Source organism: Medicago sativa, chromosome 8, assembly GCF_051527215.1.
Source record: "Medicago sativa cultivar Bolivia chromosome 8, Bolivia_mono, whole genome shotgun sequence".
In the NCBI taxonomy this organism is placed as follows: domain Eukaryota; kingdom Viridiplantae; phylum Streptophyta; class Magnoliopsida; order Fabales; family Fabaceae; genus Medicago; species Medicago sativa.
The window spans coordinates 70,506,187-70,520,403 of NC_140756.1; the positions used below are offsets into that span (position 1 = coordinate 70,506,187).

Sequence of the window (14,217 nt, forward strand, 5' to 3'; positions counted from 1 at the left end):
AAAATGATGTCATGAATGCTCACTAATCTAGATAACGTGAAAAATTAATCAATTAAAGAACAGAAAATGTGAACAAATTAATCAAGATATACATAGTGGAAATCTATATATGACAGTTTTGTGGCATCGATAGTAGGTCATGCATTAACCTTATGTTGTTTGCATTATCTGTGGGTGTGTTGACCTCATGTTAACCTGCTATTACGTGATGTAGCAGCTGGCTGGGAGGCTTCTGTATGTTCATAATTGTTGTTGCGTCCGCTTGGCTTTTTTGTTTTTTAGTTGCAGGTATTTTGGCCTGTTGTAGTGCAGCTTTGCTGCTGTGCAGCTGCGACTTTTTAGAGGATATTTGTGGGCATTAGATTGTGAGACAGGGGTACTATCGTGTAGGCAGCACCACGGTTTATCGTGATTCTTTGCTGGGTTTGGTCTTTGATTAAGGCAACCTAGTGTACACCTTGGCCTCATGATTTTTTGGGTGCAGGCGTGTTGCCTTTGTTGGTTCTTGTATTCATCCTCTGTTCATTTTTGCGAGTACTTGGCGTTTCCTACGCCCTCTCAACGAAGAATAATATTTGCTGTCTAAAAAAAATAGTGAAAAGCTATCTGGTGTGCCTACTTTATTAGGTAACCTTGAATTTATCTTTGTTTTACTCAAGCTATTGTTTTCTTACGTGCATACACTCGTATTTAAATTCTTTCTTTCTATTCTATATATTGCTGTATAAACCTGTTCTCATGAAGCACGGGAAATTAACGTACATATTTTATTTACTTTTACTCGAAGAATTTACGTATTTATATAAGTTTAACTATATATATATTTTTTAAATTGAAAATTAATTTACACAAAGTTAGTGAATATTTAAGTTATTTGATATATAAATTTAAAGTAACTTTAGTATAAATTGTAAAGTTTTTTTACAAAAAATATAACTTGTAATTTTGTGTAGTTTTCGTAAAAAATATTATATAGTTGTATTAAGATATTTGCTTTTAAAAATATAAAGTATATGTAGTTTGCAACTATATTTTATTTTAAATTAGTATCTTTATCCTAACTAATAAATTGTTTCAAGGGGTTGAATAGTTCAAATGGTTTGAGTTAAGGAATAAGAAGTTTGAGATATTGTGGTCAAACTGAAACGAAAGAGTAAAGATTAATGTTACAAATAATTACTAACATTTGTCATTAAAATAAATGACAACTGTTTCAATCTCTCCAACATAATGATATTTGGACCAAGACTATTTTACATTGACATTTAAAAAAAAAAACTTATATTTACTATTTTCAAATTCACCTTTTTAAAATGGTTTTTTATAAGATCTATGGTAGCCCATGATTGGCTTGTGAAACTTAGGCATGGCAATAAAACTTGTACACACAGATACCCGACTGAACTCATCTCGATTTGACGGATTTTCTCCTTTGTCTGGGTTTGGATTTTCCTCAATTTCAAAATACGGATATGGTGCGGGTAATAGAGATATAGATACTCACTTCGAACCCGTACCAATTGTAGAAATATATTGATATGTAACATGCAAGTCTCTAAATATTATCCCTACTTTTGAGATATTTATGAACTTTTAATCACTGTAATCATTACCTTAGTTTAAAATTGACTAATTACCTTATGGAGAGGTCTGTTTGATATAAAATTTGGTATTGGGTGTTTTCCCATTTCAACACTTCTTTTACCTTGTGTTCTTGAATTTGATGATAATAGTTATAGTTTCTCCTCTCTGATGTCTATCATGTTCGATTATGGTAATATATATGTCATAACCTTCATTAAATAATTTTTGAAAATACTACTTCCATGTACCCTTTATATCTCTTTTCTGGACAATAATTTTACTTGCTTCCATTTTAATACCCCTCACTTGATCCATATATCTTTTCTTACTTTTTTGTCCCTTAGCAAGAATATATATAAACTTTTCTCCCTCATTGGCGTGTAAGAATTGGTATAACTCATCAAAAACTTGTGATCTTGCTGCATTCAATGCCTTATCAGTCCCTTTCTTAGCTCTCTTATAATTTTCCTACATATTTGTACTTTTACACGTGTACCACACTTTAAAACATTCTCTTTTGATTCTCACTTTAATTTGAACATTTTGGTTCCACCAAGATTCTTTACTCATAGCTAGGTTCAAAATCTATTAATTCTCCTAGTGTCTCTTTTGCTGCTTTGCTAATCTCATACGTCATCTTGTTTCACATATCATTTTCGCTTCTATGTAGTTTTGCACAACCTTCCTTTAAAATCTTTTGTAGGAAAACACTATGTTTTTCATCCTTTAAATTCCACCACTTGATCCTTGTATCCCAATCATGACATCTCATCTTTGGTCTTCTCTTAACCCTTACATCCATAGCCAATATTATATGTTGGATAATCAAACTCTCTCCAGGTAAAACTTTAAGTCCAAACAAATATTTATGTCAGAATTGCCAATAAGAAATAAATCTATCTGAGAACATGATATCTCACTCTTGTATGTAATAATATTCCCTTTTCTTTTCCTAAAGTAAGATTAAAAGACAACAAAAAATCTAGGATGGATTTACCAAATGCGTTTTTCTCCCCAAGGTTATACCCTCATTCACACCTTCAAAAGTTATCAAACACTCCTTACACTTTAATTAAGCCTTTCAAATCCTTCCAAAATTTTACTTTAGGATATTCTTTCAAACCTATCCAAGGTGAGTAAACACTAATAACATTAAAGATGTCTTATTTCCTTTCAAAAAAATAAATTAAAGATGTCTTATTAAACTACAAATTTGTGGGCTACGATCCAATCTCCCTATCCTCTTTACATTCAAAATATCTTTTTTCCATTCCTTATCCTCAATAATGCCTACACCATTTCTTGATCTAACTATTCCAGTTTACAATGCTTAAATACTGAACTATCTAATTCTTTCGCCTTTTCACCCACCCACTTAGTTTCTTGTTGGCACATAAAATTAATCTTCCTCCTACTCATAACGTCAATCATTTCCATATATGTTCAAGTAAGAGTGCCTTTATTCCATGTTCAAAAACAGATCCTACTCTCATGAACTAACTTCTTTACCCACACTTGTTCACAAAGATGTGGGACCCTTGCTTATTTTTTACTTCATTCAGGCATCGATGTATCCACCTCTGCTCATTTAACATTGTACTTCAGCTATACAACACGTTTCTTCTTGTCACTGTCCTAATGTTCACACTATTATATATTAGGTCCATGCCTTAGAGATTCAAAGTGTTTCAATTAAATTCAAGTGTTCAAATTTTAAACAGTAGAATCTAGTCCAAGTCTTCAGTTTTTTTATAATATATAATGTCATTTAATTAAAGGGTTTTTATATCATGTGCAAATTTGCACATGTTAAGAAGTTTAAAGTAGTATGTTTGATTTGGAACTTGTGTATTTTCTATTAATATATAATTTTTTAATAAATAATTGTTGTTTTTCAATAAATAGTTGCCGCTTTTAGTTACTTTAACATATGCAATATTGCACATGTTAGACAAACCTTTTAATTATATATATATATATATATATATATATATATATATATATTTAAGATATTTGTTAAAAAGTTATGTGCTATTATTTGTTGATCCAACCTAATGAAACTTGATTGCATCGAGTAATAGATTACAATGAAAACCGACCCAGAACACATGTAGGCGTGGATACAAAAACATGTTTTCTTATTTTGAAATAGGTCTCCTCATCGATAATTAATTTTGTTCATACCCATAACAGCGTAGTTTTGAAATACATTTTTATTAAGCCAAAAAGGGTGTAGCAAAGACGCTAGCAACCCCCAAAATATATATTAGTCAAAAAAGAGAGATTACAAAATGAGGAAGGGGACCAAACCAAGACTTCCTCAATGAGAAGAAAACCTAAAATTTGGAATACCAGTCATGTTCCTTACATAATATTCCCTTGCAAACAAAGGTATGCAAGACCAGAAAACAAAAGAGTCCATGTTTAATCCAAAGTTTGCAAGAGAATCCGCCACTTGGTTTCCTTCTCTAAAGATATGTGTTACTTATAATATTTCCCAAAGAATAAATTGAATCTTCACTCTTACATATAAAACATGCATTTTATGATAATTATCAAGTACAATATTGACTCTCCGGTCTTCACTTTATATTGAGTCTTATGGTATTTAAAAGAAAAAAATCAATCCTAATTAAATTGTTAAAAAAATATCGGTACATATAATTTGTGATTTTTTTAAAGATGTAAGTACTGAATTATTAAATGTATTATCTTTAAATTATTATTTCTGCACCATAGAATTCTTTTTGTTTTTATATGTAAGAATTAAAGTGATTCTTGTAACACTCATCCAAAAAACTTATTTGACCTTATAAATTTGTTATTAAGTTTGGTGATCCACGCAATGCATATATCTCCAAAATATTTTCACACTTCAATTTGAACAATTCTTTTGCCTCACGTTCTTGAATTCGACAATAATAATTATGATTTCAATTTTCCTCTCTAATGTCAAGTTTGTTAGAGTTAAGTAAAATCTCGCATCCTTTAATAAATAAGGTATTCAAATGTTTTTTTCATATATCTTTTTTGGAGTTTTTTTATATAAATATTTACAAAACTAATTTTTTTAGTAAAAATGTGTACCAACTTGTAAGAAACATATTCAGTATGTAATTATGAACCTTTAAACAACTTTGTTGCACCCATTCTTAAAAACCGTGGTCGGGCCTAACACAACCCCACAAAACCGGCTTGTGATGTGATGATTGCCCCCATTTATAAACACATTGTCAGGTCATCACCTATCCGATGTGAGACTCTTAACACCCATAGACCAAATAGATAAAATAATTATTTGGTTTACATAGTAGTAATAACAAACTTACTACTTTAATGGTACGGTGAAAAAAATAAGCACATAAAATTGTTTAGTAATCAATCACTAACATTTTGTACATTTAATGTCATTGATATATTTATTTAAAAAAATTAATCATTAAAAATATCATGAGTGTAATTGGAAAATTCTAATATGCAATTTTACCTTTCTAAAATATTTATGAATTCATTGTCGTGTCTTATATTAACATATATTAAGTGATAATGAACTTATATGATTTTATTAGTGGTTGATCATTATCTCTTGTTGACAATTTTTTTTTAGAAATTGTAGTTTTCAAAGTATTAGGAATTTTCTCCCTCTCCACTCGATCACCAGTTTTTCTTCTCTATCTTATTTTTTTCCCTCATCAATATTTCTTTTTCATTATTTCAATGGAAGGTGAAGATCCATTTGATTTGTTTTCTTCTAGTGAAAATATGTTTGGATGCAATAAAAAAAGTGTTATTTAGAAGTCAAGTCTAATTCACGTGATATTTGGATTTTTATAAGACGCACACTAAATATAGCCTCATGTGCTATCACTTAATGAATAATATGGCATATTTAGAGGCACTTCCGGAAAGAAAAAAAAATGTATCGTATTCAGAAACATACACAACAACTAATAACAATCCTTTGCTATAAACATACACAACAACTAATAACAATCACTTGAAATATTTTATTTCTCCCAAGTATTTGGAAACAAATGTCGTGAATGAAAGGAAAAAAATAGATATCTTATTTAGAAAGTTCGTACCAAATAAATTTCATTCAAAATATTACAATGTTTATTTCAAATATTACAACGTGATCATTTATTTAAAAAGTTTGTACCAAATTAATTTCATTCAAAATATTGTTGATCCTTTGAGATATATGTCTTAAATAAAAAATAATAATGTGCAGAATTTCCATGATTTATAAACATAAAAATATAAACTCTTTAATTATTTTATCAAAGTTTCAATCCATGACAATCTTAAATTTTTCTCGAAAAAAAAAAGTTTCCTCTCTACTCTTATGTGAAAATGAATGAATGCGTGTAACTATATTAGTCAATCATTTATTTTTTATTAATTATCATTTACATCACAACAAATATGATGATGTAACGGATGAATTAATTATCTCAATCAAGATTATTGCTATTGATTACTGTCGAGTAAATAATTTCCATAGTTTTCTCCTCAACTTTAGATTGAAAAATCATTTTTTAAACAAACTATTGAATATAAAATCATAACAAACACTAAAATTTGGAAGCAAGAAATGAATATAAAATTTACTGAAGAAAATAGGACGGGATTGCTCGTTTGGGATTGAAATTTAGGTGTTGTCATTTGATAGTGTTTGTGTGTGTTTGATGTTTATTTGTTATTTCGACTAAACTGACATAAAGAAATGGAGAAAATGATGAACTCAATTATGAAATAATTGTAGTAAAAAGCATGAAAATGAGAATTAAGTTGCATATTAACTAATATCATTATAATACTTCTTTGTTCCATTTTTTTAGTCCATTACATATAAATCGTAACAGAAAACTATACAATCATTCTTTATATAAAAGACATAAAAGAGGGACTCATCCTAGTAGAAAATTAGTCTAGATTCTCTACTAAAACCGACTAATTCTTTTCGGAATCTCAAAGTTTGTCATAATGTCATTTTTTTTTCTTTCCTTTTAAAAAAAAATCTATTTTGTTTTATCTATGCTCTCATGTGAAGAATGTGTGTGTCTTGAACTCGACCATCATTTAATCGGTTTCTATATAAAATATTTTTTTCCATATTCTTATTTTTTGTGCTTGTTCCTGATATCTCAATTCAATGCACCTATATGCATAGAAACCAAAAAAGTAAAAAAAAAAATAAACATATATAGTCTTCATCTTTGAATCATCCATAAATTTAAACAGAATAATAAAGAAAACAAAAGAGCATAAACAATGTCATCAAAGCATAAAGAAGAATAAAATAAGTCATAGGGAAATATTAAAAGAGAGATGAAGAAAAAATTTATAGAAGAGTTGAAGAACCTGTTTATTTGTGTGAACATTTGATTCATCAAAATCACATACATAAAGGAAATATAACTACTGGAGCATTGACATCAATGAAAAAAATACGAAGAACAAATAATAAAAAACTGAACAATAACATTTGATTCATCAAAATCGCAACATAAAAGAAATATAACTCTTCGAGCATTGACAATAACGACAAAAAAATACAAAGACCAAAGAATAAAAATTGAAACAAAATAAAAAAGAAGGGTGATATGAGTTGTGATGTGAAATTATGTTAACCCATATGTCTAATTTATAGACTTGTTTCACATGGTAATTTAGTAAAATAACCATTATTTTTTTAACATTCTGAAAAAATCATTGTTCTATTAAGGGCAATGTGGTTATGAAATTATTTGGTCATGAAGAAATTTTAATTGCCATAAATTATTTTAATAACCATTAAAAGCATATCATAAAAAAAGTCTCCTATTCTAAGTTTTATTTTTTGAGAAAATATTGTATGCTAAGTTAGTGGTAGTGTAATTTTGACACAAATATGTAACAGAATCGCTAAGAAGTATCATAAAAAATAGAGCTTTTTTTTTCTGATTATATAATATGTAATGATTCAAACATAAACAATAAAAAAAAACTCTGGCAAAAAAACATTACAATACTCATTTGTGTAAAAGTAATTTTTTGTTGTTGTTAATATATTGTAATAGAAAATAGATTATTCTTATTAACAATAAAAAATTAGTATTGTAACCGTACTCATTTTTGGGTATTGATTACATCTTATTAACAAAAAAATGTATTTTTATCACTATTGATATCATTATTATTTATAATAAAATTATTATTATTACTACTACTACTACTACGAAACCAAACATGAAAATCAGTCTTGGTCTCATCCTCGTTGAGGAAACAAAAAAAAAATATTTCGAAACTTAGTTACCTAAAAAATATTATTTGAAAAATTAGTCACTAAATCACAAATATTCAATTCCATTTTTTTATCGTCATTGGCAAACAAAATATATTTCTACCATTATCGATATCATTAACCTTTGTAACAAAACTATTTTTTTAGCAAACAAAACTATTATTATTATTATTATTATTATTATTATTATTATTATTATTACCTAAAATAAAATCTCAAAATGAAATAAGATATTTTTTGTATCCATATTTGCTTGGTAAGCATTAAAAGCAAAAATATTACAATTGCATCACATTATTGTTATGAAAATAAAAAACAAAACAAATGACATCTCATTAATTGCCAAACTCACCAAATTGCTTGGTTTGGTTTAAGGTGCCACATGTCAATTGAGTAAAACACTTTCATATATATTATTGAGAGTGCCACATGTCATAAGAATAGATTGAGAAAAACACTTCCATATATAGACTTGAAATGGGTCTTAAATTTATATAATATAGATTTTCCCTTCATTAATGAGAACTTTTTGTTGAATTTTGAGAAACTCCTCTCGATAAAGCTACATATAATTGACCATGACTGAAATCATGTCGTGGAAGATAGATTCCGACATTGGGAATGGTATGCCCTTTAACATTAATTTTTGTTCACATTTGTTACTAATATTTTTTTAGAGGATTTAAAGTCCAATCTTTAACATAATATTTTGCTCACGTTTGTTACCAATATTTTTTTCCAGAGGATTTAAAGTTCAATCTTTAACATTATTTTTTGCTCACGTTTGTTACTAATATTTTTTTAAAGGATTTAAAGTCCAATCTTTAACATTATTTTTTTCTCACGTTTGTTACTAATATTTTTTTTAGAGAATTTATAGTCCAATCTTCAACAATATTTTTTGCTCATGTCTATTACTAATCTTTTTTTAGAGGATTTAAAGTCCAATCTTTAACAATATTTTTTGCTCACGTTTGTTACTAATTTTTTTTTTAGAGGATTTAAAGTCCAATCTTTATGGAATACTGTTTTTTGTGGAAGGGATATGAAAATACTTGACAATCTTTGTCGGTTGTATTGAAGAGAACAACACAGATGTACAACATAAAAGCGGCTAATAAAAAAGTAACATGAGTTGTTGTTTTGTGCTAGTTTTTTTTTGTGAGTTTGATCTTTAGTTAACAGAGGTAAAAGAGGGTTAACGGTGATGATTAGTGACATGGGTTACTAATCCACGTATTATTTTATAATTGACTATTTGTATTTAAAATTAAGGGTATTTTTGGAAAGAAAAGTCCAACGCAAAGGTGTGCTTATAGATAAAAAAAAAAAGCACACTATCATAGTTTGTATAAGCAATTATAAACCAGCAAAGTCAAATAATTCTTAAAATTAATCGTAAATAATTTGAATCATAATCACTTATAAACCAGCAAATCAAATAATCCATAAAATTAATCAACTTTGATTAGTTGTAACATGAAATAAAAAAAAAACTCACAGGTTAATTATGAATTCTGATGCAGAGGGCAGAAAGATGTTGAGAAAAACTAAACAATGCGGGAACGAACTATGAACTGTGAAAACCCTACTTATTAATATTTTTAATATTGTGCTAACAAATCTTTTTCTAAAAGATTTTGAATCATAATATTTTGCTCACGTTTATTAATAATATTTTTATCAGAGGATTTAAAGTCCAATTTTTAACATTATTTTTTTCTCATGTTTGTTACTAATCTTTTTTTTTTTGCTCACGTTTGTTACTAATCTTTTTTTAGAGGATTTATAGTCCATTTAATATAGTGCTAACAAATCTTTTTCTAAAAGATTTTGAATCATAATATTTTGCTCACGTTTGTTACTAATATTTTTATCAGAGGATTTAAAGTCCAATTTTTAACATTATTTTTTGCTTAGTTTGTTACTAATCTTTTTTTTTGCTCACGTTTGTTACTAATATTTTATTAGAGGATTTAAAGTCTAATCTTTAACTTTATTTTTTGCTCATGTTTGTTACTAATCTTTTTTTAGAGGATTAAAAGTTCAATCTTTAACAATATTTTTTGCTCACGTTTGTTACTAATTTTTTTTAGAGGATTTATAATCCAATCCTCATCGGCTATTATTTTTCTTTAAAAAAAAATTAGAAAAACTCATAGACTCGTGAGAAATAAAGCAGGAAAAAACATAAATTTGGATTATTTTTTTTTCATAAGTGATTATTGTTCAACTTTTATTTTCTCAAATTCTGATTCATTCATTCTTCTAACAAAAAAAAGTAAAAACAAAGCTTGAATTGTAATGTTGGCGGAAAGTAAATGCTCGAAGGATAATACAGAAAGATATTCAATTCATGAAGTGGACCTTAAAGATATTCCATTCAATGGTGCTTCAGAAGTATTAATCAAGTTCGTGAGCCCTGGAACTTTCTAATTTTTTAGAGGTGATGAGATGTGATCAGAGGGTACTATGATGAATTCTGGATCGATTTGAATTCATGAGAAAAGACATAAAGAATGCAAATATAATTTTTAAACTTTTTGTGAGTTTGATCTGTTGTTAACGGTGGTAAAAGAAAGTTAATGGTGACGATTAGTGACATTGATTATTAATCCACGTGTTATTTTATAATTGGCTATTTGTATTTAAAATTAAGGGTATTTTTGGAAAGAAAATTCCAACCCAAAAGTGTGCTGAAAGGGGTAGTTTTCTTTATATATAGTATAAATATAAAATATCAATGTTGTAAAACAGAAAAATTATGGCTATACCCGCTGATGAAGGACAACTTATAAGCATGTTAATCAAGCTCATCAATGCTAAAAATACTATGGAAATTGGTGTGTACACCGGTTACTCTCTACTCACCACTGCTCTTGCTCTTCCCAAGGATGGAAAGGTGAGGCTCCAACTTATATTATATAATGGATAAAGTTTTTAATTGTATTTTGTTGACTGATATTGTACGTAGTTGTGATTTCGAATAATTACTTCATCCAGTTCTTTTTATAAGAGACAAACCGATCAACAAAATTTAATGTATTTGGTTCATAATATAGATAAAATACATCAACTTTTGTTGATCCATTTGTCTGTAATAAAAATGACAGGAGAAAATATTTAAGAAATGGTGTTGTAAATTGTAATCACTCCTCTATGTTTTTTAGTGGAGTTCATTTCAAACTTATCTTTTTGTTTCATGTGTAACTCATGGCTGATTCATTTTATTAGGTGTTGGCTGTTGACATGAGTCGTGAATATTATGAGCTGGGATTGCCCATGATTGAAAAAGCTGGAGTGGCTCACAAGATTGACTTTAGACAAGGACCTGCTCTCCCTCTTCTTGACCAACTTCTTCAAGATGTGCGTACATAATTTCTCACCAACATGATTAATTTGATTTTATCCATGCACGTTTTACAAACTTAAGAATAAAAAATACTCCATTAATTTTGCAGGAAAATAACAAGGGAGCATTTGACTTTATTTTTGTGGATGCTGACAAGAATAACTACATAAACTATCACAAGAGGGTGCTTGATCTTGTTAAAATTGGGGGATTGATTGGATATGATAATACCTTATGGGTTGGATCAGTGGCAGCTCCACCTGATGCACCTATGCATAGTTTTATTATGAATTTCCGTGGTTATGTGATTGAGTTCAACAAGTATTTAGCTCAAGATTTAAGGATTGAAATTTGTCAGCTCTCGGTAGGTGATGGAATTACCTTATGTCGTCGCATCTACTAATCTATCCTGCTTGGCAATTTGTTTGCATGGATAATGTTTGGATTTTTATCATAAGTATTTAAACTTTTAATAAAGATGTGGCTGTATAACAGCAACAATCAAGTCTTGTGTTACTAAGTAGATTTGTGGAGTGTATGATTGAAATAAATTTTATAGATTTTTAATTTATAAAAGGGTAATGTTAACCGGCCCGAGGATAATAATATATATGAGAAGATTTGAGTGCATCAAGTTTATTACTTGGAGTGTATCATATTATATATATTTTATATATTAGTATCTTCTATGTTATACATTTTTAAATTTTATATATTAATGAGTTTGATTTTTTTGGTGTTATTCTCCGGTTTTTAGGGAGAATGGACCCTAATTAATCTGAAGTTAGGCCAAAAAAAATTTCAATCCATAATGAAATTTTTTCTAAGAGAGGAAAGTAAAGTCATTGCAAGAAGTGTTCCATCTATAATGAGTTTGAATTTGAATTAGAATTAGAAAGATCACAGAGAATATAATATATTGGAGAAGATTTGATAAAAAGATCAACGAATAAAAGTAACAGGTGACCGTAAATATCAACAAAAAAGTTGAATATTTGTTTGTCAACACAAATACAAAAGAAATTCAAACGAAAAAGAACTCTCCAAAGAGAAAAGTTGTCTAGCTAACATTATCACCAAGAGAATAAAAGGATAGTGGTAAAGAATGATAAGAGAATATGGCTTAGAATTTCAGAAAATCAATAATTTCTTGGCTAAAGTGCAACTTTGGCCCCCTATCTTTCAAAAAGTTGCGATTTTGGCCCCCTAAGTATGAAAACTACAATTTTGGTCCCCCATGTTTAGGGAAATATGCTCTTTTAACCCCCTAACTTAAGGGAAATATGTCTATTGACCCCTTATCTTTTCAAAATGTTGCGATTATGGCCCCTTATCTTTTCAAAATGACCCCTTTTTTTGGACACGTGTCGCCTTCTCAGCAGTTTTCAAAGTTAAGGGGCCAAACTTGTAGTTTTCAAAGTTAGGGGGCCAAAATCGCAACTTTTTGAAAGATAAGGGGCCAAAGTTGCACTTTAGCCTAATTTCTTTTAGCCTGACCGCGTTACAACCCTAAGAATGACCTTAGTGGTCTATGACTACGTGTATATTTGATTATTGTACTTAAGTTGTATTTCAAAATATAATTGATGTATATGCATTTGCTTTGAGTGAAACACCAACCACAAAGTGTATTTATTAGTGACATTAAGTGATTTAGAACTGATCATCCATGAGTTCAAGTATTTGGAATCTTACTTTAAATAAGTAGTCTATTCATATTTTAGTCCAATGCTATACATAAGATTTGATTTATATCTTGCATTTTCATGAATCATGCAAACTTCAAGTGTTTTGATTCATCACAAAACTATGGTCAATATAATGCATTATGGAAATTTAAAGGTTTTGCACTGTACCTGTTTTTTGTCATACTTTTATCTGAGAATAAACAAAGTTCTAAGTTGGGGAGAGTTGGTAAGTATCAAATGAACTTTAGTCTACCTATGTAAAGCATGACACTTGTTAACTTATTTTTGCAAGAAACATCATGAAAATCCCTAATTATAGTAAATATTATAATACCAACTTTATATTAGTATTCCTTGTATTTTTACCATTTTTTCCAACATAAATGTCCAACATCTAGAATAAGAATCAAAGCTACAAGCATTGATCCTAAAAGAGGAAGATCAAGATCTTCGCCCAATGAGCAAAGCGACTCGCCCAACAATGCAAGTTTGAGACTATGTCCTAAAACAGGGGAAAATCACCCAATGAAGGAAGTACCTCACCTAGTGAAAAATGGTTGTCTAAAGGCCCAATTGGAAGAACTAGAATTTCACCTAACAAAGGAGAGGACTCGCCCAATGAGAAAATGCGATCTGAAAGCCCTACTTGGCTGAAGTGGTAGAGCCCCATTGAGCAAAAATTGTTGTTCATCTAGCAAACTAAACTCTTGACCGACGAAGGACCATGTCTAGAACCTATAAATAGAGCCTTGCAGCCTCACTCAAATTCATTCATTCATTAGAAAATTTTAGAGAAATAGAGAGCTTAAGAGAGAGAAAATGGGAAGATACAAGGTAGAAACGTCAAAGGCTTCTAGATCAAGCTAACATATGCAACATCTTATCATCATCTCATATGTCTTGTAAAGTTATAGATTATGTGTAGGTAAAATTTGTATGTGTTGGGATTAAGTGTAATTAGTTAGGTATCTAAAATAGATAAATCATACCAATTATCTACATTAGATACCTAACTAACTAATTACACTTAATCCCAAGATACCAATTGCATACACTTAATTTTAGGTCTGATGTATCTAATGTTTTAGGTTTAATTTATCTTGTTCTCATTAGAAAGCTCTCCGCTCTTCCTTGGTTGGTTTCCTTTTCCCACACCTTGAGGGAAGATAATGGACGTGTTGATTGCTAGTTAAATATCAGGCTGGAAACATTGACACTCTAAAGATATGGACTGCTCTTCCTCCACAGTTAGACTCTACCTTGTTTGCCGACTCCTTTAGAGTTTTTAGGCACCAAGATACTTA

At 29.1% G+C, this 14,217-nt stretch overlaps 1 protein-coding gene across 1 annotated transcript; it reads left to right on the top strand.

The window, feature by feature from the left end:
- Positions 1-9,667: 9,667 nt before the first annotated feature.
- LOC146901062 (caffeoyl-CoA O-methyltransferase 5-like) lies at positions 9,668-11,914 on the top strand. The gene is made up of 3 exons (XM_085739400.1): positions 9,668-10,775; positions 11,108-11,239; positions 11,335-11,914. The coding sequence occupies exons 1-3, from the start codon at positions 10,638-10,640 to the stop codon at positions 11,626-11,628; spliced, it is 564 nt and encodes a 187-aa protein (XP_085595526.1). The 5' UTR covers positions 9,668-10,637; the 3' UTR covers positions 11,629-11,914.
- Positions 11,915-14,217: the final 2,303 nt, after the last annotated feature.

What these genes read in the sequence shown, in the direction of transcription:
- LOC146901062 (XM_085739400.1), top strand. Translation starts at nt 10,638, where the DNA reads ATGGCTATACCCGCTGATGAAGGACAACTTATAAGCATGTTAATCAAG. An exon ending in CTCTTCCCAAGGATGGAAAG is followed by an intron (nt 10,776 to 11,107) that starts GTGAGGCTCCAA and finishes TCATTTTATTAG; the next exon opens with GTGTTGGCTGTTGACATGAG. An exon ending in TTGACCAACTTCTTCAAGAT is followed by an intron (nt 11,240 to 11,334) that starts GTGCGTACATAA and finishes TTAATTTTGCAG; the next exon opens with GAAAATAACAAGGGAGCATT.